The sequence below is a fragment of the Hyposmocoma kahamanoa genome, unplaced genomic scaffold (assembly GCF_003589595.1).
Source record: "Hyposmocoma kahamanoa isolate Upper Pololo Valley unplaced genomic scaffold, ASM358959v1 66, whole genome shotgun sequence".
In the NCBI taxonomy this organism is placed as follows: domain Eukaryota; kingdom Metazoa; phylum Arthropoda; class Insecta; order Lepidoptera; family Cosmopterigidae; genus Hyposmocoma; species Hyposmocoma kahamanoa.
This window is the reverse complement of record NW_020653854.1, coordinates 10,839,527-10,862,523: the sequence shown is the minus strand read 5'-3', so window position 1 is coordinate 10,862,523 and position 22,997 is coordinate 10,839,527. Positions and strand designations below refer to the sequence as shown.

Genomic DNA, 22,997 nt, shown 5'->3' with positions numbered 1-22,997 from the left:
CTTCTGACTGAAATTATTTAATTTATGAAGTTATTCAATAACAATAGGGCTTACTCATTAGAGTAAGCCCTATTGTTATTCAATACCTTGTAACAATTTTCCTTAAAATTGGGGACAAAACCTCCAGTTTCAAGTGAATCTGAACAAACTTCAAGTTTGATGAACGCAGTGAACGTATAGGTCATCGTGTTCACTCGGAAGTTAGCCAAAACGTTAGCAATCAATAGGGTCAGGGGGTCTAGTCTCGATGTCCGTCCGACATCCGTCCGAAATAATTACTGCCAAATAAGCAATACTTGACCAAATGAAAAGACGCGTGATGCGAATGAAGCTTCATATTGTATACTTGTCTTTTAATTTTGTCGAATATTACTTATTTGACAGAAATTGTTTCGGACGGATGTCGGAAGGAGATCGAGAATAGACCCCCTGTTACAAGACGAAATCAGGTTGACAGTGGCACTTTGATTTCTCTTAAAATTAATATACTGGCACGCACAGTAATTAATTAAAAAGTAAACATATAGCATACAAGTGATCGAACCTCTTCTCGTAACTAAAACGGACTTTATGGCGTCTTTTGAGATAAGATTAAAATCGAGCGAGTTTCCTGAATTATGTTAAAATCTTAGTTTTAAGAGCAAATATAGAAAACTTGAGTACAGAATCTAACTGGTATTTTTTTTTCAATTAGCGTTGTAGTTCTTTTTTACATTATTTTTATCTTAACGATTTAAACGAATTTTATGATAATCATCTTTATTATAATTATTAATACAAAGATCGAACACTTAGAAAAATATCCTTCGATCCGGCGAGATTCGAACTGAAGACTTCAAGCAAACCGTGTCAGGTTTTCTTTTTTTCGTAGATCCTTTTTGCCTTTCTTTTACGCAATCTTTTACAAATACATCAACTTTAAATGAGTTTTTGACAGCCGACACAGTCATATTCACTTTAATAAGTTTAACTGTATAAACTTTATAAAAAAAGGGTTATACATTTATCTAACCGAACATAGCTCTATATCTTGTTGTGAAATGTTTACTTTGTAGGTAATTTGTGTCCATCTTAATAAAGTATTACATACGTAGGTAAGTACATATGTACTATACGCGTAATGTGGATTATTCTACTTGGATGCACTTTCATCACCCCCATTAACGTCTAATCACTTTGGGAATCTAGAGCGTGATTTCCAAAGTGGTTAGACGAGCTACCTAAGACGTCCGACCGATCGGCATCCATTTGGTCCATTGTCGATTATTACGCAACCGACTACAATGGAAAAATAGGTATGCAGTCGTATTGAATACAAACTGACTTTCGAGTGCATTATAAATGTTATATTGCAGTTACAATGCAATTCGCTTACTTCTTACTACGCACTTAGTATACGGATAATTTTCAGGATAGTTTTAAATAAAAAATAAATAAATAACGCGCATCTCAGAGCCTAGCATTAGCGAAATTCTGTGCCGCGGGTGCCATGGACACGTACATAGACAACTTAAGAAATAAATGTAGTAAAATAAATATTTCTCCAGTCCGGGAATCCAATCCGAGACCTCTGCGTGGCAGACCAGCGTGGTAACCGTTTGGCTAAGGAGGCAGTGTTCGAGAAAATTATACGTAATATAAAATAATATTTCAGGATATTACACTCAAATATTTAGTAATACTTCATAACATGCTAGAAGATTCAAATAACAAAAATTGCCACCGAAACTTGGTAGAGAAAACCAACCTGAAAATTACTCACTCGCGTGCGAATTGCATGCTGCGATGTTCCTTGAGATCTTTTGGTATTGTATATAAATTTGTATTGTATATAAATTTTACGTGTAAAGTTTTCTATTAATTAATAAATGGAAAAACAAATAATTAAACGGTATAAAGACACGATATATTGTGGATAGCGTATCAAGTTTATTAATAACGTCCACGTTGTAAATTCCAGTAAAGAATAAGTTCGCGCATGTTATCAGGCCCGCTCGATATTTCACGCATACCTACAACACATGTTTGTTGCCTTCGTAACAATAGCTGGAACTTGGAAATAAATCAATGACTGTTTTAAGTTCCTAAAGAAGTCCCTCTGATGAAAACTATAGTGAGTGTACAAACTTTTTTAAATAGATTTGGCGCTTACGCGTCTATTTGTTTCTTTGTGAAATAATACTAACATTGTAAAGAACAAAGAATGCACAGATGTTACCAACAGTTTACAACTCGTGAAATAAATGCTTGCTTTCTTTTTATTTAAAGCATGGAAAAGGAAACAAACGATGGTGTATTCCCTTTTTCGCAGAAAACAAAAGTATTTTTTGTAATAGTTACGATATCGGTGCCGATTTGGGCAAACGGAAACTATATTTAATTTCAATATATCATCAGTTAGTTAGAAGTTAGTAAGAAAAGGACAGGATTTTATTTTAGCTTAACTGTTTTACTGAACCAATAAAAACATTATATTTAACGAACGCTCTTTCAAAGTTTGTTTTTAAAAACGCTTATTTCAATTTCAAAGAAATGACACTGCAAAAATATAATATGATGGTATTTATATAGCACCTATTATTAAATACTGTTTTATTTATTTGTTTTTTATTAGTTATTTTTAAATGAAACCGTGAAACCACAGTGTGCGTTTAATTTTAAAGTGAACGTGATTGGTATTAACTGAAATTGAATAAGTATATATATATATATATATATATAGTATAGATCTGAAACACAGTATAAACAAATACCAAGTTTCATGGTCAATGGTTTCATTGCCTTCGCAAAAGCTGATAAAAATAACGTAGTTTCTGGCAGCACATCTCAAAATCGCGATCATTCTCTCACGTCGGCCCTTTAGCATATATGAACGTGACTTAGTACGGATGGCAGCCTCTCGCTGAAAGTAATTAAGTTTAGTTATTGAAGCTGAGCGAGGTTTAATAGAGTAGTGGTAGAATTTTGAGTGAAAAATTTTATTTACAGTTCCATTCAGAATTTCGTGTTGTAAACAATAATCCAATTTTTGTTAAAATTGTAAGTTATGTCCGCAGTGTTGTAGGAGATGCTATTAGCTATATAATATTGGTAGTTATACGTAGTGTTAGTCGAAAATAATAATAATAATAATGTGATGCGAAACAAGCACACCAATTGCCTGGTCTTACTTGGTGTACTTAGGGAATCCCCTGTAACATGAGTACCAAAGCAACAGAGGTCTCTTGGGGGCACTTCCCAGAACCCCCAAACCGGCACTACAAGCAATAACAAAAGTTAATTTTGGAATTTAGCCCCACTGAGAATCAAACCCGGGAACTTCTTCTTCGGTATATATACTTCAGTGTAGGCTACTCAACCGGGACTACAAGCAATAACAAAAGTTAATTTTGGAATTTGGCCCTACTGAGAATCGAACCCGGGAACTTGTTCTTCGGTATATATACTTCAGTATATGCTACTCAGGTCGTCAAAATATTATAAATTTTAATCCCTGTGTTTTGTTTATATAATCATTCTTTCGGCGTTAAATGTAATGGAATATCATTATAATTTAGCTCACACAATTCAACATTCATTAATTCATTAATAATTCTGCAACACGGTGTACGTTCTAATCTGACTTTCTTTACTTTAATTTCTTGTTTGGTCATTAGTAAATTACAAAAAAAATTAAGTACAAGTTAAGCAAACAAACAACTGTTCCCTCAGCCAACTGTTTTTATTTTTAGAGTAAAACACAGAAGAATGTATTAGGCTGTATATAATTAATTTTACACCGTACTGTTCAAACCTTTCACGTTGTTTCTATGTATGATAATTTGATGATTGAAATAAATATTGTATATGATAAATGTCAATAACTTAGTATCAGTAGAACTGCGAAAGTGTTCGTCTAGGGAAGTACAGTACCTATTTCTGCCGCCAAACAGAAATGCAAACATTAATGCATTCCGATTTTGAAGGAGCTGGTGAAATTACAGGCACAGGGTGACGATATTTGCGATTTAAAGTTTGATTGACACCGCAACTGTTATGGATTGGCGCGTTGCTTACCACCAGACCCACGAATTCCGTTCCGTTACATCATAATAATTAATAAACTAAAAAAGTAAAGAAACTAAAGTCTATTTATAAAGGCCAACTACTACTTTTATTATTATTTTTTTTAATAGCCCTGCATTAGGGAAACTCTGTGCTACGGGTGCCATTGAAACACACATATTACCACAGTCAACCCCAAATTACACTCAAACTCACGAGAGAAGTAAATGTAGGTCATACAAATATTTCTCCCGGGCTGGGAATCGAACCCAGGATCTCTGCGTGGCAGTCCAGCATGGTAACCGTTCGGCCACGAAGGCAGCTAAAGTTTACATTATTTTCAGGAGAATTAGCCTCATAATGAGTATTATACATATATTATTGTTTATCAGAGTGACGATTTCAAGTCTAGTCATCTCATCTATGACATAAAGATATTTTTGAATTTGAATATATCTCTCGATTTAATAAGTTACTTAAGCATAGTTCATTATGAAATATCCTTTATTTAAAAGCCATGTAAATATGTTATTTAGATACGTACTTCGGTTAACTTTCTCAACAAGTATAAAGACATCGTCGCCACCTCGAGGTCTTCCAAAATATCTGCTGATGCGACAAATCTTCAAGTCGTTGGTGGCGGCACTCTCTGAAATAATACCATTAGATTTATAACTTATAAAACAATTAAATGTGAAAATTCGTCTGTATTAGCACACTAATACATACACAATGTATGTACACCTAGCGAAATTTCAATGAAACACGTCTCGTAAACATTTCTTGAATTGTTATATTTTGCACATTAAACATTTGTTAACGTGAAGTTTCTTCAAAATTATTTTATGAAGAGGACACCTGTCTTTTTGTTTTATGCTCGTCTTCTTACATTTGCTCTAGAGGCGGAGAGGCAAGAGCCTGGTTCCTAGTGTATTCATATATTTTTTTATAATATCAAGTGACGGGACGAACAAGTCGTGCGCCTGATAGTAAGCGACACGTCTGTCCATAAAAGTTGCAGTGCCACTCAGAACTTTAAATTGCAAAGAGCTGAGGGGCACTACATCTTCGCCCGTCACCCTGAGACATAAGTTGACAAGTCCCATGCGCCTGTAATGTCACCAACACACTTTCCCTTCAAAACCGGAATGCAGTAATGCTGACATTACTATTCGGCGGCAGAAATAGATAAGGTGGCAGTACTACCCTGGACGAACTCTTTCACAAGGAGCTCTAGTGAACTGAATCAATTATATAGTGTATTTATTTAAAATACTATTATTAGTTCATATTATTCATTTGTTCCCCCTAAAATACTTAATATACTGCTGTACGTTGTCATTGTTATTTTTAATGGGTTATAGCTAATATTTCAATCATCCATTCATTGACTTTCATTCAGTCAAAATCGATTCATGAAGTTGAATGGGACATAAATACACTTTTACTATAAAAATCTAAACGTGCAGTTTCAAAGCGTGTTTAAACTTAATTATAATGAATGCATAGTGATATCATAAAATTGACTGATTATAGATGTATCGTTATATCTAATCTATAATCAGTCAATTCAGACAAAGTCTTTCCTGTTACAGGACGTTTCCTTGAACAGAAAAGATTTTGTTACTATAATAAAGGTACTTTGTTCTAAGCATAAGCTAAACAAACAAAGTAATTGTGGTGAAAGTTTTTTTATTTTTATTTGGGAACAACGGTTTATTCTTTTGAGCCCTGTAATGGAACGTACTTACGAACGTACTGAATCTTAAATGAACCATCTCATAGATACAATTGAAGAATATAATGTTTTATGTAAAATAGATGCAGTCTACAATATCGCCTGATCTTACTTACCGACTATAATGGCCGACGATGTTACAAATATAATATAAACACAAATGAAAGATATAATATACGCTGTAAATTGTTATCAGTGAATCAGATCATGTACAAATATTTGGTCTTTCATTTTATCAGTTTCAGTCGAGTTATGGATAAGATATATATTTTTACTTTATCTTTAATGTTATTATTTTCAAAACAAAACTATTATAGGTTAATGACAACTTACATTAGCTTATCGCTATTCATTTACAAATTTTTAAACTAACACCGAACAATTACTATTAATAATATAAAAAACTACTAACAAAAACAATTATTGCACAGTACATAAAAAAAACTTTATTTCATGTGGTATAGAATAAAATAAGAAAACACGAATAACTAATAAAACACGAAAGTTTAATGGGTATAAAACTCAATTACAGAGGACTGTGGAGCATTTCAATAGAACAATAACTAAAATACAATATTTAAGAGCATCATATCAGCCAAAGTACAAATTATACGAAACCTGTATCTCGAGATATGCATACATATTTTATACAAAAAAAAAAACAACGTTACACATAGTATTTAATGCATATTAGTAAATAGACAACATGAATTGAATTTGTATTTATTATATGTTATTTTAATTTAATATATGTAAGTATTGTCTACGTGAGGCTGAGCACTGTGAAATTATTTTGTGTCAACTTCTATACAATCAGTGCTTCTACAAGTAAATTAATAATTAATGGCGATAGCAACTGTAGAAGCTAGACACCCAAAGAAATATATCGTTGGCATGTTGCCACAATAAGTATAATCATCGCTAAAAATATTAATTGCTGTTTCAATCAAAAACCAATTTTTGATGGAAACAGCAATTAATATCTCATTTTAAATATATAGCTTTCATATATAATAAATAAAATACATTAAACGTCTACCTTGGATTATTTCCATTGCAATTATTTAAAAAAATATATATTTCGCATCCTGCGCTCGTTACGCTATTTTATTATTATTATCTTGATTTTGTAACTCTTGAATTCGTTATTTTAATTTTGTTTTGATTACTCATTATGGTATAGTTGTCATATAGGGACTTCTTTAAAAAAATTAGCTTTATGTGTGTAATGTTCGCGAATATTATTCTAAGTAGGTTAGAATTTAATTGTATGTTAATTATTATCGTTTATACTCAGGTTTTTGTGTGTGTTTAGTATTTATTTACGTTTTCTTAACCATAATGGCAGAATGTAAGTGATGACAATGTCCTTCGTGGACTACGAACACCGCACTGAACTGCGTTTCTATAATTAATTTACATCACTCAAATCATCATCAATTTACATCAAATCAAAATGTCAAATAAAATAATTTTGATTTTTTGATAATATAAAAAGTGCTAAAGTAAAATAACTCGATTGTCGTTAATATGGTCGTTGACTTGACAATAACGCAGTAACGCAAAATACTGGTAAACTTAACGTGAATAAAGTACCCATCTTCTTACATATATATTTATGTACAAGTATTAGTATATATTTTGTTGGCATTTTGTCGCTTTATATTCAGTTCAAAACCGTAGCACACTGCAATACTGCGTTATTAGTAGTAGTTATAAATGTTATAATTATATATATAAATTACAAAATTAATTAATCAATGAGTCAGTACACGTTACATACAACAAATAACATAAAGTAATCATTGCCTACGCGTTGATTATATAATGTCAAAATTTACGACATCGACGTGTGTGGTCGTTCGCATGATTTGAAACTCAATAAGGTTACCTACTTTGCTAAACAATGGTGTCTCCTTAACATTAACTCATTTGGCGCGTAAAAAAAAGTTGAAGTTCTTTTTAAATTGACATATGTAATATAAGGTATCCCACTGCACTGCACTGGGACACTATTGCAGGCTAACAAAAAAAAACACAAGATCAATTTTAACCAAATGACAAAATTACTTTAAATGATAACAGAAATTAACAATCTTAGTACTCACTCATGTTAGATATCGGTTCCGAGAAGACCGGGGGACATATTTCCTTATCGGTGAGGATGTCGTGAGCGCTGAACCTCAGTCGTACAATGTTCAGGTTGATGGTTTTAGCAACATTTTCACAGTGCGCTCTTAACTAAAAAATATAATTAAAATGTTACATACCACAATCGGAGCAGAAGAACATTGTTCAAATAATTTTAGAACACTACGTTTTATTTACACTACATGTTTAATGATACTAATTTTCTATTTTAAATGTATTTTATTTAACTTCACGCGCCCGGCCTGAATAATGAGTCTAGGGAAGCGCGCGCGTGCGCTCGCCATGAGAACTGCGACTTTATGAGAATAATGAATAAACTATTAACAAAATACTAGCGTGTTACAGTAACCGACACACGCTTTATTCTGTAGAGAAGTGTCACAATGCCCTATACCTACTGCAATAAGTAGTGTTTACTATTTTATTTATACTTTATTTTATTTATATTGGAAATGAAACTATTTTTTCGTATGAGAATCGCGTATATATATTTTTTTCAAATAAACTAACGTTTCGGGTTGTTTATAGATCCCATTGTCAAAATTGATGAGACGGTAATAAGTTTCGCTATAATGATAGAAAATTTTCCTATAGTACTAAAAAACGACTACAGTTTTGTTTTGGTGAGCTTTTTTCTTAGTGATTCACTAACCATGCCACGTTTCAATGAAGTAAAAAATACCCAAATGATTTCACAAGAAAAACACATTATTTATTTAACTCTTTTCTTCTCGAGCAGCGCACTTGTGGAACAAACTCCCTTCTCACATCCCATTGAAAAACCGTAAACCCTAAGCGCGAGTACAGCAATATCAGTCTCTAGCGTAAGTCGCAGCCTGTCGTGTTACACTGCAGGAAGAATTCTGAACTATACCAGTATTTATATAATAAAAAAGATTTATCTACTATATTGTTTGAATAAACATCAATATATGTATCGCGCCTACGCGTTCGTGCTCGCGTTACGACCACCTCGATTAAGATAGGAACTACATTATGAAGTACTATGGTTGTGGGGAGGCTTAAAAAGAAAAGTTACACTATAAATATTTTTATGCATTACGGGATGATATAAGAGCTTCAATATGTGCGATTTTGCGTACGTAACATAAATGAAAGACGTATGTAAACTCACCAGCTAATGTTAGCAAGACTCCAGATTTCTTGCAAGTATTAAGCTTGGACTCGATTTCTATAGTTTTGTATTGATTAAAACTTTGTAGTCATAATCATACGTGCTGGGATATAATATTACTATCGAGCATTGACTTGTTGTAGTTACAATGTGTTGCAGAGCTGGTGCCAGGAATAGAACTTGTCCTTGAATACATTTAATACAAATAAATATTGTCGTCCTAAGGCATATACTATTCGCACGTTAAATAGGATGTATATGGCAAATTAGTATCAATTGTGAGATAGGTACACGAACACGATCGTAAAACGAACACGGTCTTTAAATAGAGCTCAGGAACTTTTAAACCAGATTACACTTTATATTTAAACCGATAACTGCGGTCAAGAGATTATGACGTAACGAGTGATACGATTTTTAATAAATCTTTCTTTTCATATACAAAAAATGTGAAAAATAACAATATGTTTAGTTAGATAACAATATTTACATGGTCGTAAGTAAAGGATACAATAAATAAACTTTATAGAGAATATATTTTTTTTATAACATCATGTGACGTGAGGAATATGTCGTGCGCCTGATAGTAAGCTACACGCTTGTCCTTAACAGTTACAGTGCCACTCAGAGTATTAAATTGCGAAGATCTGAGGGGCACTACCACTGCGCCCGTCACCCGGAGACATAAGTTGACAAGTCCTATGTGCCTGTAATTTTACCAGCACCCTTACCATTCAAAATAGGAACACAGTAATGCTGAGATTACTGCTTGGCGGCAGAAATAGGTAAGGTGGCAGTACTACCACCTACTAGTACTACCTCTTTTTTTTTTACGTGGGGAAATCCTCATGGATATCTCTCTGTTGCCCCCGCAGCCTCAGCCTCAGATCATGTCGGACTCCTACCGACTAAAACCCCACGGTGTTCCGTCCCTGCACCTTTTGCCGGGACTACGGGAACGCTTTTGCACTCTTCCGCGGTCCCGACGGCGCTGGCCCTCGGTCGTGGGCCTCTTCCCAATGAGGTGGAGCTGGAGAAACACCACCCCATTCAACACTTACAGGGGCACGCAGGAACACCGCGCGCGCCACCTCGGGATCTATACATTACGGGCGGCGGACGCCCCCGCGTCCACCGCCAAAACCCCTGTTATGGGGGTTGAAGGAGGGCATGATAGTGCCTCCTCCGACGTCCTGCTCTCCTGCGGCGGATTGGAAGAAGGGTGGTAGCCTCCCTCTCCCGCTCCGCAGCTTCCTTCTGCGACTTTACGTGTTCGCAGAAGGATACTACCTCCATCCACGACCTGTCACTTTCCAGCATTGATTTGTTCATTGCAGGGAGTGACAGGTCGTGCCCCACTGCGGCAACAAGTTCACGGCGCTCATTGGCCCAGGCTGGGCACACCTGCAGCGTGTGCTGTGCCGTGTCTTCACAGCAGCCACAATGGTGACATTCGGTTGTCGGTTTTAAGGGGTGAAAGTAGACCTAATTTGAAGCAAATTAAGTCAATTTATACCCTGTCCGAAAATTAGTAGAAGATATTGAAGATTTAAATTTTTTTTTTTAAATCCCGATTCTCAGTTTTGTTATTTTTTTGGAATTTTATTTCTGTCCGTTTCTGGTTAGTTTTCATTTTATCTAGTAGTTATTGAATTAAAGTTATTCTTTAATAGCAATAGAGTACGAAATAACTGTTAAATTTGCCATTATGGTTCAAAAATGATGAGAACTACCGAAAAAAAAAACAACAATTTATTTATTAAAAGGAGTGCCTTGTAAAAAAATTATATGGAACGATGTGTACAAATTACTTAAATTACTTCTTTGTATTGTTACTTATTCAAAAAGTACATATGTTGTACCAAATAAGAGATAAGTTACAAGTTTTTGGAACAATACAATTGTGGGTCGGACGAGCGTTTCTTAAAAATACGAACCCAACTGCTCTCTGTTAACAGTTCACCTGGAGCTAATATATCTAAATTCTTTTATTTAGCCTCGGCATCAATCGGGACCTTTGTAAAGTATTCACAAACCATTTAATATTATTTTAGTTTAGTTGGCTTTAACTATTCCTGAGTACGGACGTGTCGTTGCATTCTACTTTTCGAAGTTTTTCTGGTTACATCAGTGATAAAATGTCTGAGTATACGAACGAAGAACACGCGGACATTGTGTTCTGTTACGGTTTTTGTGATGGTAATGCTGCTGCGGCACGAAGGGAGTACATGCGGCTCTACCCTAATAGTCGTGTGCCAAACGAGAGAGTGTTTTCTGGCACTTACACGCGCTTGAGGCGGGACGACATCGACAACACTCGAACGCGTAGAAATTGTGGCAGGCCTACACGTTTTGTTCCAGTGGAAGAAGAGGAAATATTAGAGGCTTTTAGAAGAGACCCTACCACTTCTACTAGGATTGTAGTCAGGCTACTTGGCACAGCACAATGGAAAGTGTGGTTCACTGTTCACACCGCTGGCCTGTACCCGTACCATTACACTCCTGTGCAAGGATTGGAGGAAGGAGATCCAGTTAGAAGGTTAGATTATTGCCGTTTCATGATTAATGCCGATCTGGAAGACCCAAATTTTTTGTCAAGAATATTATGGACAGACGAATCCAAGTTTGATCGCGACGGAATCACAAATTTCCACAATGCACATTTGTGGAACCCGAGACGTGAAAACCCACGAAAAAAAAGAAACTTCCCACCAGAGAAGGTTTTCCCTTAACATCTGGATGGGAATCATTGCCAGACATTTAATCGGGCCTTACTTTTTCCCTGACCATTTAAATGGAGAGATGTACGAAAATTTCTTGAGGGATAATTCGTCTGTATTGTTAGAAGATGTACCCATTAGAACATTTTTAAATCTGATTTACCAGCATGATGGCTGCCCAGCTCACTTCCACCTAGATGTGTGACAATGGCTGGACACGAATTGTCCAGACCGTTGGATTGGTCGAGGCGGGCCGATTCCTTGGCCCAGCACGGTGCCCAGATTTGACACCGTGCGATTTTTATTTATGGGGGCGATTTTTATTTATGAAAAGTTTGGTGTATGAAACGCCCGTAAATTCATTAGATGAGCTAAGGCAGAGAATAATTGACGCAGCTGAACAAATAAGAACAATTATAACATCGCGGGTAACGACAAGTGAAGTACGCAGAAGACTAAGAGCGTGTATTAGGAACCGAGGTTCCCATTTTGAGCAGGACTTACAATAAATGTATAAAATTTAGAATAACTTAGTTAAGAGTTTGTACTTTAAGGTAATAAACGTTACAGATTGTCAAGTGTCAACATTTCTTTAACATTTTCCCTATAAAACTTATTTTACCATAAAATCAAGTGTAGTGAACTCGCAATTTGTTCTTGATTTTCATCACTTTTGTATTAGAAAAATTAACATTGTAGTTAACATTGTAACTGTTTTGAATAGGTAACAGTACAAAGAAGTAATTTAAGCAATTTGTACACATCGTTCCATATAATTTTTTTACAAGGCACTCCTTTTAATAAATAAATTGTTGTTTCTTTTTCGGTAGTTCTCATCATTTTTGAACCACTATGGCAAATTTAACGGTTATTTCGTACTCTATTGCTATTAAACAATAACTTCAATTCAATAACTACTAGATAAAATGAAAACAAAGTAGAAACGGACAGAAATAAAATTCCAAAAAAATAACAAAGCTGAGAATCGGGATTTTTTTTTTAAAACTTTAAATCTTCAATATCTTCGAAACTACTAATTTTCGGACAGGGTATAACTTGACTTAATTTGCTTCAAATTATGTCTACTTTCACCCCTTAAAAGGAATGTATCGAGTTACCAATCACCCTGTATAGTAAAAAATACGTGTGAAATAGCATGGAACGTTAAGTACTACAGAGTGGCTTTCAAGTTTAATGTCCCTGGTGGCTACTAACTTCAAAAAAATGGACGCCTTCAAATGTTACTTCCTTTTTAACTTATATTTCAAACGTGCGGAATTTCAAGGTTAACCCGAATGAGTTCCAGACACTCATGTAAACAAATGCATAGAGAATATTTATTATGATTAATCCGGTGGTAAGTACCCTGCTGACGGATAGTTTTATCACTTCATTTAGGCGTGCCCGAGAACACATCCTTTGTTATTTGCAGTTATTATTTGCAGCAAGGTAAATAATAAATTAGGGCATTTACGTCATTGAATATCATGATGCTTTTTATTATTTTGTTTTAATTTCATTTTAAAAGCTCTATTAGTTTCTTATTATTATTGATACAAAGATCAAACAAAGAAAAATTCCGTCTATCTGACTAGACTGGAACCAGCGTTTGTAGCTCAGTTGCGGTAGCCGCGGTGAGGCAACAGACGCTGGTTTGAGTCCAGTCAGATCGAAGGAATTTTTCTTTATTAGGATATACTATCGAAATGTTAAATTATTTATACTTAAGTAAAATAAATTTTCTTTAGGATGCGGTACTAGGTGGAAAAAAATTGCCCACTACGTACACACATCAAAAAAAGTTTGCGATCACTTCGAAAAACTGAAATCTTTTTTGTTACTGTAGATTATATTATGATTTTTTCTTCTTTTTAGATTCTATTTAAAAATAAATTAGAACATAAAACAATGACCCCGTTCTTCAATTGTTTTTTCATATAAAAAGGCTTTCAGTTCTAGCTTACGCTCATTCAGAAATCTGATTTAGTCAATTATAAGCGATTTAAGATATTTTTCGCGGAAAGTTGTGATTGAAAAAATGCCAAGAGGATTATCAGAGGTTTTACGAGCTAGAATAGTAACTTTGAGGGAAGAAGGATACACCACGAGAGTAATAGCACGCAGACTTGCTATATCCCAATCCTGTGTCGTGGCTACGTTGCAGAGGTATCACGGAATGGGGAATTTAGCTGACCGACCCCGCAGCGGTCGCCCAACTGTTTTGACAGCTGCCCAAAAGCGCTATATTAGATTGCTGGCAGCCCGTGATCCAACAATCAACGCCACTAAAATAAAAGCAGAAGTCAGGGCCGCCTCTGGGCTTGAAGTTAGCACGCAGACCGTTCGCAATTGCTTGCACCAGACTGGATTACGAGCACGGAGGTGTTGGCGAGCTCCGCTCAATTCCCGGCAACGTCAACAACGAAGATTGCAGTGGGCTAGACTTCGGCAAAATGAAGAAGGTGAGGACGTAAACATTTGGCAAAACTGTCTCTTCGTTGACGAATCCCGAATCAGCACTCATCCAGATAACCGACGTGTCCGTGTCTGGAGAAGACCAGGCGACCGTGAAAGACAAAGAACTGCCACTGGAACAGTTCAGCAAGGCGGAAAATCGGTGTCCTTTTGGGGTGGCATTATGATTGGAGCTAGAACGCCTTTGATCCCGTATCGGGGCTTCATGACAGCAGACATGTACAAAGCAGTTGCTATTGATGATATCGTCAGACCATTCCGAGTAAACCATGGGCACCAATTTGTACTGGTCGATGATAATGCGCCCGCACATCGAGCTCAACGAGTCAATGCTGCTCTTCAAGAATACGATATCACACGATTAGACTGGCCTGCCGGCTCGCCCGACTTAAACCCAATAGAGCACGCGTGGGATGCTCTTAAACGAGCAGTATGGAACCGTGAGCCACGTCCCCAGACAGTTCCAGAGCTCAGGGAAGCCGCTATTGAAGAATGGGATAGGTTACCCCAGGAAATGCTGGATAACTTGATCCTCAGCATGCCCAGGAGGATCTTCGCATGTATTCGAGCCAGGGGAGGAGTTATTTTATATTGAATTCACACCTTTTAATAATAAATTGTTGTTTAAAATTAATTAAACAGTCTTTTTCTTTCTATGAAATTTCTATCACTATTACATTATGATTAATGGCTCAATTTTTAAAAATAAAGAATAAAAAATAGTTTTATATTTTAATTTCAAACAGGGTATTCCTATTTAAAGAAAGCATACAACATAGATTTTTTCTTGATAAAGTTAAATTTAAAGAATTATAGGAGCTTATGCTATTGATCGCAAACTTTTTTTGATATGTGTAAGGCTAAGGCACGATTCCCATCCAAGACAGTACTAAGTATTGTTGAGTCATCTGGAATTAGGTTTCGTAATTATCACTTGTTTAAAAGGAAGGAAAACGAACATTGCTGTCGGATTAGGTTTACAAACTTCTTCCAATTATGTAAACTGTCCGAAATTACGCCGAACATATTCAATGCCTTATTTTGCCAATGTCCAAAACAACATCTTCCGAACTGTCAGGGATGTCATAAAGTACATTAAGAACACTGAAATCCACGGAGATCACAACGATTGTCGAAGAGATGGACTTGTATAAACGAAAACGTAGGAGTCGCCTCAATACTCATCCGAATCCTCTCTCTAAAGCACTAGTTGATGGTAGCAACATCAAGAGACTAAAATGAATGCATGTGTTCGATGATTTTAGTGAGGCTGAAGCTTCTTTGCTCTCAACCGCCAAAATACGCACTCACAAAATGTATTTACTGTCTAGCGACTGATTGCAGATGTAGAAACAATGTCTTTGGAAAATACGCTTAACAGAATTTAAAAAATAAAAAAAGAATACAAATATTTATATTGATAACACAACATTAAGGCCGAGATTAGAATATAACTCGACTCTGGTAAGACAAAAAGAAGCACTAATTTTTGACGTTTAATGTATTATGACAATGCTACGGAACAATGAATTAATTTATAATGAACAACCTGATCCATTAGTATTAGCATTTCCTATGTCCTTGGGGATAGTGCAATTCCGCGTATATAGTATTGGTAAAAAGCGCGTATCTGCACCAAACCCAATTTCACAGGAGAGGGATTTAACGTTATTACGTTAGTACGCGTAATTGCACTATTCGCGATACGACGAATACGTTTAGAACTTGATTTATTAACACAACGCACAAATGCACCATTAAGTTTGGAACAAAGAAGGAGGAAGAGTTGCCCAATTAAACTTATAATAATACCAACTAATGTTACCAACAACGTTATCGTCATGTTAATATATTCTTTGTCAGGTAATTAATTTCATTGGTATACATTATAACCACATAAGGTAAGCCTAAAAAAGACTTGGAAAAAGTAATGACATTGCTGAAATAACTTTACGAAAACGTTTGTAATGCATTCAGTCATCATCATACCGATTACGATGATGGAAATTTGAAATTTCCTAAGGGACATTTTGTCGTAAGGGAAAATGACCTTACGACAAAATGTCTCTTAGGACTGTCGATTTATGGGTAATAATTTCGTCGATGTATCGAATTTTGAAGTGTCGTAAGTGACATTTTGTAGTACCATTACGACAAAATATTCCTTACGACATTTCAAATTTCCACCGTTTATATTGACTAAGTGCGAGGTCTTAGATGCAGCGAAGCTAACTAATCGGAGACCGTATTCATTTGTGTTCTTGTGTTTGCCAATTGTAGGTGAAAAGACTTTTCCACGCGTATGTTGTGGATATTTTAGAGATTCGCATGAAGAGTTTCGCTTTCATATTTATAAGGTGAACGGCAAAGGAGTACAATTAACTGCCTCCGTGGCCGAACGGTTACCATGCCGGACTGCCACGCAGAGGTCCCAGGTTCGATTCCCGGGCCGAGAGAAATAGTTGTATGGCCTACAATTATTTCTCTCGTGAGTTTGGGTGTAATTTGTGGTTGTCTAAGTGTGTGTCCATGGCACCCGCGACACAGGGTTTTCCTAGTGCGGGGCTATGTTGAGTGTGTGCGTTATTTATTATTTATAGACTTGTTGCCCGAACGCTATAACTTGGACCTTTTCAAGGCGAGAGTGAATAAGCACTAAGTGTGCATGCTACATCATCAACCTCATCGTCGCTTTCCATTAATTGAGATGGAGGTCAAATGCACACTTATTTACTTACCTATATAACAAAAAACTTCGTTCCGATCAACTTTGGCATTGAAATCTCCAACTACGATCTCTAATGTTATACTCAGATATTTTGTCGTACACTAACTCTAGTTCCTCACAGAATCTGTCTTTAACGTCATCGTAAGTCACCTCTGTTGATGCATATGTATTAATTACCGAAATGTTCGAAAACTTATTGAAAGGAAAACATTTGCATCCAAATGTACAGAAACTGTATATTTCTCAAACATGTTCGGAAATGTTTACATTACTTTCAAAAAACGAACACGGGAAGTTAGTAATTTATGGACAGTGAGACTTCTTTTCGGCCAAGGCCAGCAAAGTAAGTATGAAAATCCATTAGGGCGCATTTATTCGACACGAATTTCATCGCGCTCACCCCGCGTGGCCGCCGCGCGGTCGAAAGGCCGAGTCCAAGTCCGCGTTGCCGCCGCACAGCGACGGCGTGCATCTAACTGTCATGCCAAAACACGCTATATTTGATTAGCTTTTACGTTTTAACTTAAATGAGCGTCCCGGCCACGCGGGCGAGACTGGTCTACGCAATTTGTTCTACGCAGTGATCCGCACAAAGATCGCGCGGTCGCCGAGCGCAAAGTCAAAGTCAAAGATTATTTATTTATTCCATAGGTTAAATAAATTTACACTTGAAAACGTCATTTAAGCCATTGCTTGTTCACTACGCTGACCTCCCTGAGAAGAACGAGCAAGAAACTCTAAGGATTGCTCTTTTCAAATAAACTTAAATGCTATGGAATACACTTTGAAACAAATTTGTGTGGATTCTGGAGCCGTGTAGTCTTTCCATACATTTTTATCTAACACGTAGTCTTGAATTTTGTAATATGATTTTTCGATCAAAATATTTTTATTGTAATTTTTAAACTTACGAAATGATAAATGTAATATATGATCCGGAATCTTATTGTAAAAACGTATACAGTTTCCCATAAAAGAGTTGTTTACCTTGGTTAAACGAAATCGTGGTACCATGAGTTTGGACTTAGCTCTAAGGTTAATATTATGGATATCTTCTTTAAATTATGTATATTTTTACGGGCATATAAAATATTTGAGTAAATGTACTGTGATGCCACAGTCATGATACCAGTCTCCTTAAACTTTTCTTTGAGAGAAACCCGAGAGCCTAGACGGTACACAGAACGAATCGCTCGTTTTTGCAATACAAATATAGTTTGAATATCTGCCGCTTTACCCCACATGAGAATCCCGTAGGACATTATACTATGGAAGTAACTAAAGTAAACTAGTCTAGCAGTACTAACATCGGTAAGCTCACGTATTCTGCGGACTGCGTATGCAGCGGAGCTTAATCTGCTGGCCAGGGAAGATATATGTGGAAACCAATGAAGTTTACTATCTAAGGTCACTCCCAAGAAGACTGCTTTATTAACAAGGTCTAACTTTTCTCCGTTTATTTCTATGCTTGGACTAGTCGATTTTACGTTAGGCAATTCAAATTTAACACATTTTGTCTTCTTGGCATTATGCAATAAATTGTTAGCACTCAACCAATAAACTACATTAGAGAGGGTATCATTAATATGGTCATAGTTAATGTCATGTCTGTCTGTTTAAAAAAGTCAAGGATGTGTTATCAGCAAACAACACTATTTCGCAATGGTCCTTAACAAAGAATGGCAGATCATTAATTAATTCACAAATAAGAAAGGTCCAAGTATTGAGCCCTGCGGAACACCCATTTTTACCGGAGAACCCAAAGAAGTCACTCCATTTATGTCTACTTTATGAATTCTACCATTGAGATATGACGAGACAAGTTTCGACGCCTTGCCATTTATACCGTAATGTTCAATCAAATGCCTTTGAGAGGTCACTGAAAACACCAATAGCGTTCTGGGACCTTTCCCAAGCATCAAAGATGTGTTTTAGTAACGCTACCCCCGCATCGCTAGTCGATCTACCACTAGCAAACCCGTATTGTTCACTATGAAAAATATGATTCCTACCGAAATAGGACAGTAATTGAGTTAGTATAACCTTTTCGAATATTTTACTTAAAGCTGGTAAAATTGAAATGGGCCTATAGTTGCTAGGATCAACTTTCCTACCGTTTTTGAATAAGGGAATAACCTTGCTGTATTTCATTAAATCGGGGAAAAACACCTTCGTCAACGCACCTATTAAAAGCTATATAAATGTGGGGAAATTAGATTAATAACTGAGTCTATAACTTTAGTTGATATGCCCCAGAGATCTTCAGTTTTTTTAACATGTATTGATTTAAAAGCTATTATGATATCTTGTGGATTAACATGACGGAAATTAAATAAACTGCCATAAACGTTAACATTTTCCTTTAGGAGATCAATAGCAAGTGAAGGGGAGGAATTTAATGATTCTGTAGTGTTACAGCAATTTCCGAAAATAACGATTCAAAAGCTTGGGCTACTTTATCTTTAGATTTTATAAGTTTGCTGTCTAATTCTAAAACCATGTCTCTATCGTGTTGTTTAACCCTGCCTGACTCTTTATTTATTATGCTCCAAGTAGTTTTAGATTTATTTATCGATTGTCTAATTTTGTCGCTGTGAAACTTAACCTTAGCAGCTACACATACTTTTTTAAATATTTTTGAATAAATTCTAACATATTCGCACGTTATGTTATTTAGAGGAATTTAAATGTTTTTGCCTAGTAAATAGAATCCAGATTCGCCATTATCATACATGAAGGCGTGCTAACTGGGCGGTCGCCGTGCGGCGGCCGCGCGTAATTTTTCGCCTCGTGTAATTGGGCGCTTACTGTAAACTTTTCTAAACTTTTAAATCCAGATGAACTATGTAAACAGGCAAAGGAAAGACTCATACAGCCAACTGTCAAAGTGTTAGCAATTGCGAGAATTAAAAATACCTACGTATACCGCATACTTCTGAAAAAAACAGAAAAATGCATAAAATAAAGTGCTTTGGTAGTCTTTTCTGTTTTTCCTTTTTTTTGTATTTTCGTTTTGAAAATGAGTGAGACGGGCGGTAATGGATTGCAGTACAAATTGCAGTAATGGATTGTAGTCCTAAATTAAAACGAGGCAATATTAGCGATGGAAAACTTGTTGCCGGCTATGAGCAAAGTTAGATACATGAAAACTTATGAAACGTTCATGCAACGGAGAAGCGAAAAAAATGCTAATTCGTTTTCATGGACTGTGTGTGTAGCTTATTTTAGCGAACTTGCTAAAACTCAAAAGCCATCAACAATATGGGCCACTTATTCCATACTCAAATTTAATGTACAAACACATGTAAACATAATGTAAACACAGCGTCATCATTGGAATACAGTTCCTTGAAGTCCCTACTGAAGCGCTAATCTGCTAGTTACAAAACTAAAAATTCAAAAATATTTACTGCAGAAAACATGTTGAAATATTTACGTGGCTCCAGGTGACCGACTTAACTGGGTGATCAATCTGTTAAAGATTTCTCATAGATGGCGCTACGACTAAAAAGTCGTTGAAAGACCAAGTACAAAGACACGACGCAAGCACATAGAAAAATTCGTGAGGTTCGTTGGTTCGTTCCGTGGCTTAGTTGGTATAGCGTCTGGCACGGTATGCAAGAAGACGTCGGTTCGAATCCGACCGGATCGAAGGAATTTTTTCTGAGTGTTCGATCTTTGTATTAATAATTATAACAAACCTTTGTTTGTTTCTGGTTGCTGTTATTTTAGGGATGAGATCACGAATATCACCACAAAGAACATAGAAAATCACAATATATTTATACAATGTTATACTTTTAATATTCATTAATTTTGTTTTTTACTTTTTTTATTACACATCTCCCTCTCTTTAGTCTTTTATTATTTCCTCGCATTGATTTGATTTGAGAAAAGTACTATACACGCCTTGGCCGGAACGGGGATTGCTTGTAACTCACTCGTCCCGCAATCCCTTACTTCCCGGCCTCTGCAGTAATGTACTGTAAAATCTTTTTTCGCATAACAATAATTAATTTGAACGATCTTATTAATTAATTAAAAAACTTTGCGGTTAAACCTAAGTAATAAAAAACAACTACAAAAGTGTGAAACCCATTCACCTGCATTCGGCCAATGACTCTGTGAATTATAGCCCTAATCGTTCTCCTTAAAGCACTGTCGAGTCCTGAAGTGGAATGTATATCAAGCTTGCTTATTTATGTCACTGTAGCGCCACCCACTTAAAAGAACAAACTGCAGATACGTGTGCCATTGTCTATTAGTCGATTGCACATGGGGATAGGATAAAATTCAAGTTAATACGAAAAATAAACTATTTATCTATAAGTTAGGTAGCCACGTACATTATTATTCTGCTTTCTAGTTGCCAAATCACAGTATATTCTTTATATATAAAAATATACTTAGTCGTTGAGTAGTTGAGTACAGAGTCCAGGGCAAAAAGACCGCGAGATTTTACGCTAATTTTTTTTACATAGTTTGTTGATAGATCACACTAGCCAAAGCACTATTCAAACAGTTAAGCACAAAGCACGCATTTACGTTGTGGTATCATCGCAAACTGCCCGTCACGAAAGTTCCGCACTCTAACAAACGTGTAGGTTTTAAAATAATATCTTGAGTATCTTAGCTTCATATTTATTTTTTAAATTGTTATTAATATTTGTTCCATATGATTTAAGGACTATCCGTCATTATTTATTCACTTCGTACTATCACAAAACGTCTGTAGGTGGAGGTTACCTCGGGTCCTTCTCCTCGTCATAATGTAATTTTATACACCATAAAAAACAATTTTATTAAGGTGCCATATCTACAAGTATAACACTGTTTCACGTATTTAATTATATATAACATTTACACAGACCTATGTTCAAGAATTCAATAATAATATAATTAAAAGATATTCTAGAAAGCCTAATTACTGTTTGTCCTTTTATGATTGTATTGTAATGACCCTAGTAGCCGAACGGTTTCTTTTTTCAAAGATATCAGTGTTTGTTATTGCAATTTAGATCCCAAAAAAATGTCAAATACTAATATCTTCATACGTATTTATAAGAAAAATGTCGAATACTTCAGCATGTCGTATATAACAATTTTAAATTTTTAAATTATTTTTATTTATCTTTTGCATTCCATAAGTGTAGATACATTGCATATGCCACCTGTCGAATTTGAACATTTTTACCGTAACTGAGCAAAGCGCTTTTACTGTTTTAAAAGAGAACGTTCTCCACTAATCGTCGTAGCCTATTGTTTTTATACATTAACATACGTCATTGATAAAAACAACAACAAACAAACAACAAGTACAAGCTCAAGATGTGAAGCGTAAAACCTAAAATAAGTTAATAAAAATGAGAGTAAATTAATTTGCTTAAAGAGTTTCCAAAATCAGGGATAGATGGCATGTTTCGCAAAAAAATTATTTATGTCCGAATTACCAGTGCCATAGTCTGTGGTATGTTATTAATTAACTCAGTTTTTTTGTTATGGCTTAACTTCATGTCTTTTGACCATACCAGTATACAAAATAATTTCCTCTGAACGTTCATCACGTCACAAACCCACGGCACCATTCAGGTTCTATTAACTCTGTTTAAGGTTTCTGTAGTTTATTTTGATATAATAATACATCGAATATATTTTACAGAATTACGTAACACATAACCCCCAAAACTTGTAGAATATCTTTAATTCCTGACTTCTCAGAAAAGTAAACCCAAAACGAAATTTATTCAGGAATTTCAATTCTTATATATTCACATATTTTTCACAAACAGACGCATACAAACTATGTCAACAAAAATTTATATGGAGGTTTGCCATTGTCCTTTGTCATTCGTGGAGCGCCATCTGTTAGAAATCCATGAAAGTCAGTGAAGAAAATTCATTCACTGGTGAGTGAAGAACCGGTTCGAATCTAGCCGGATCGAAGCAATTTTTTCTCAGTGTTCGATCTTTGTATTAATAATTATAAACGAAAGTAAATACTCTAAA

General features: G+C 35.5%; 1 protein-coding gene across 2 annotated transcripts in view; it reads right to left on the bottom strand.

Annotated features, from left to right (window-relative positions):
* The window catches only part of LOC113231728 (embryonic polarity protein dorsal-like), a 59,971-nt gene that overhangs the window by 24,995 nt on the left and 11,979 nt on the right, over positions 1-22,997 (bottom strand). The window contains exons 5-6 of one of the 2 annotated variants that reach the window (XM_026466215.1): positions 7,891-8,023; positions 4,589-4,693 (exon numbers count right to left, since the gene is read on the bottom strand). In XM_026466215.1, the coding sequence (XP_026322000.1) occupies positions 4,589-4,693; positions 7,891-8,023 (238 nt within the window). Of the gene's footprint in view, positions 1-4,588; positions 4,694-7,890; positions 8,024-8,052; positions 8,179-22,997 lie in introns of those variants that run through there. The other variant, XM_026466216.1, reaches the window with a different exon arrangement.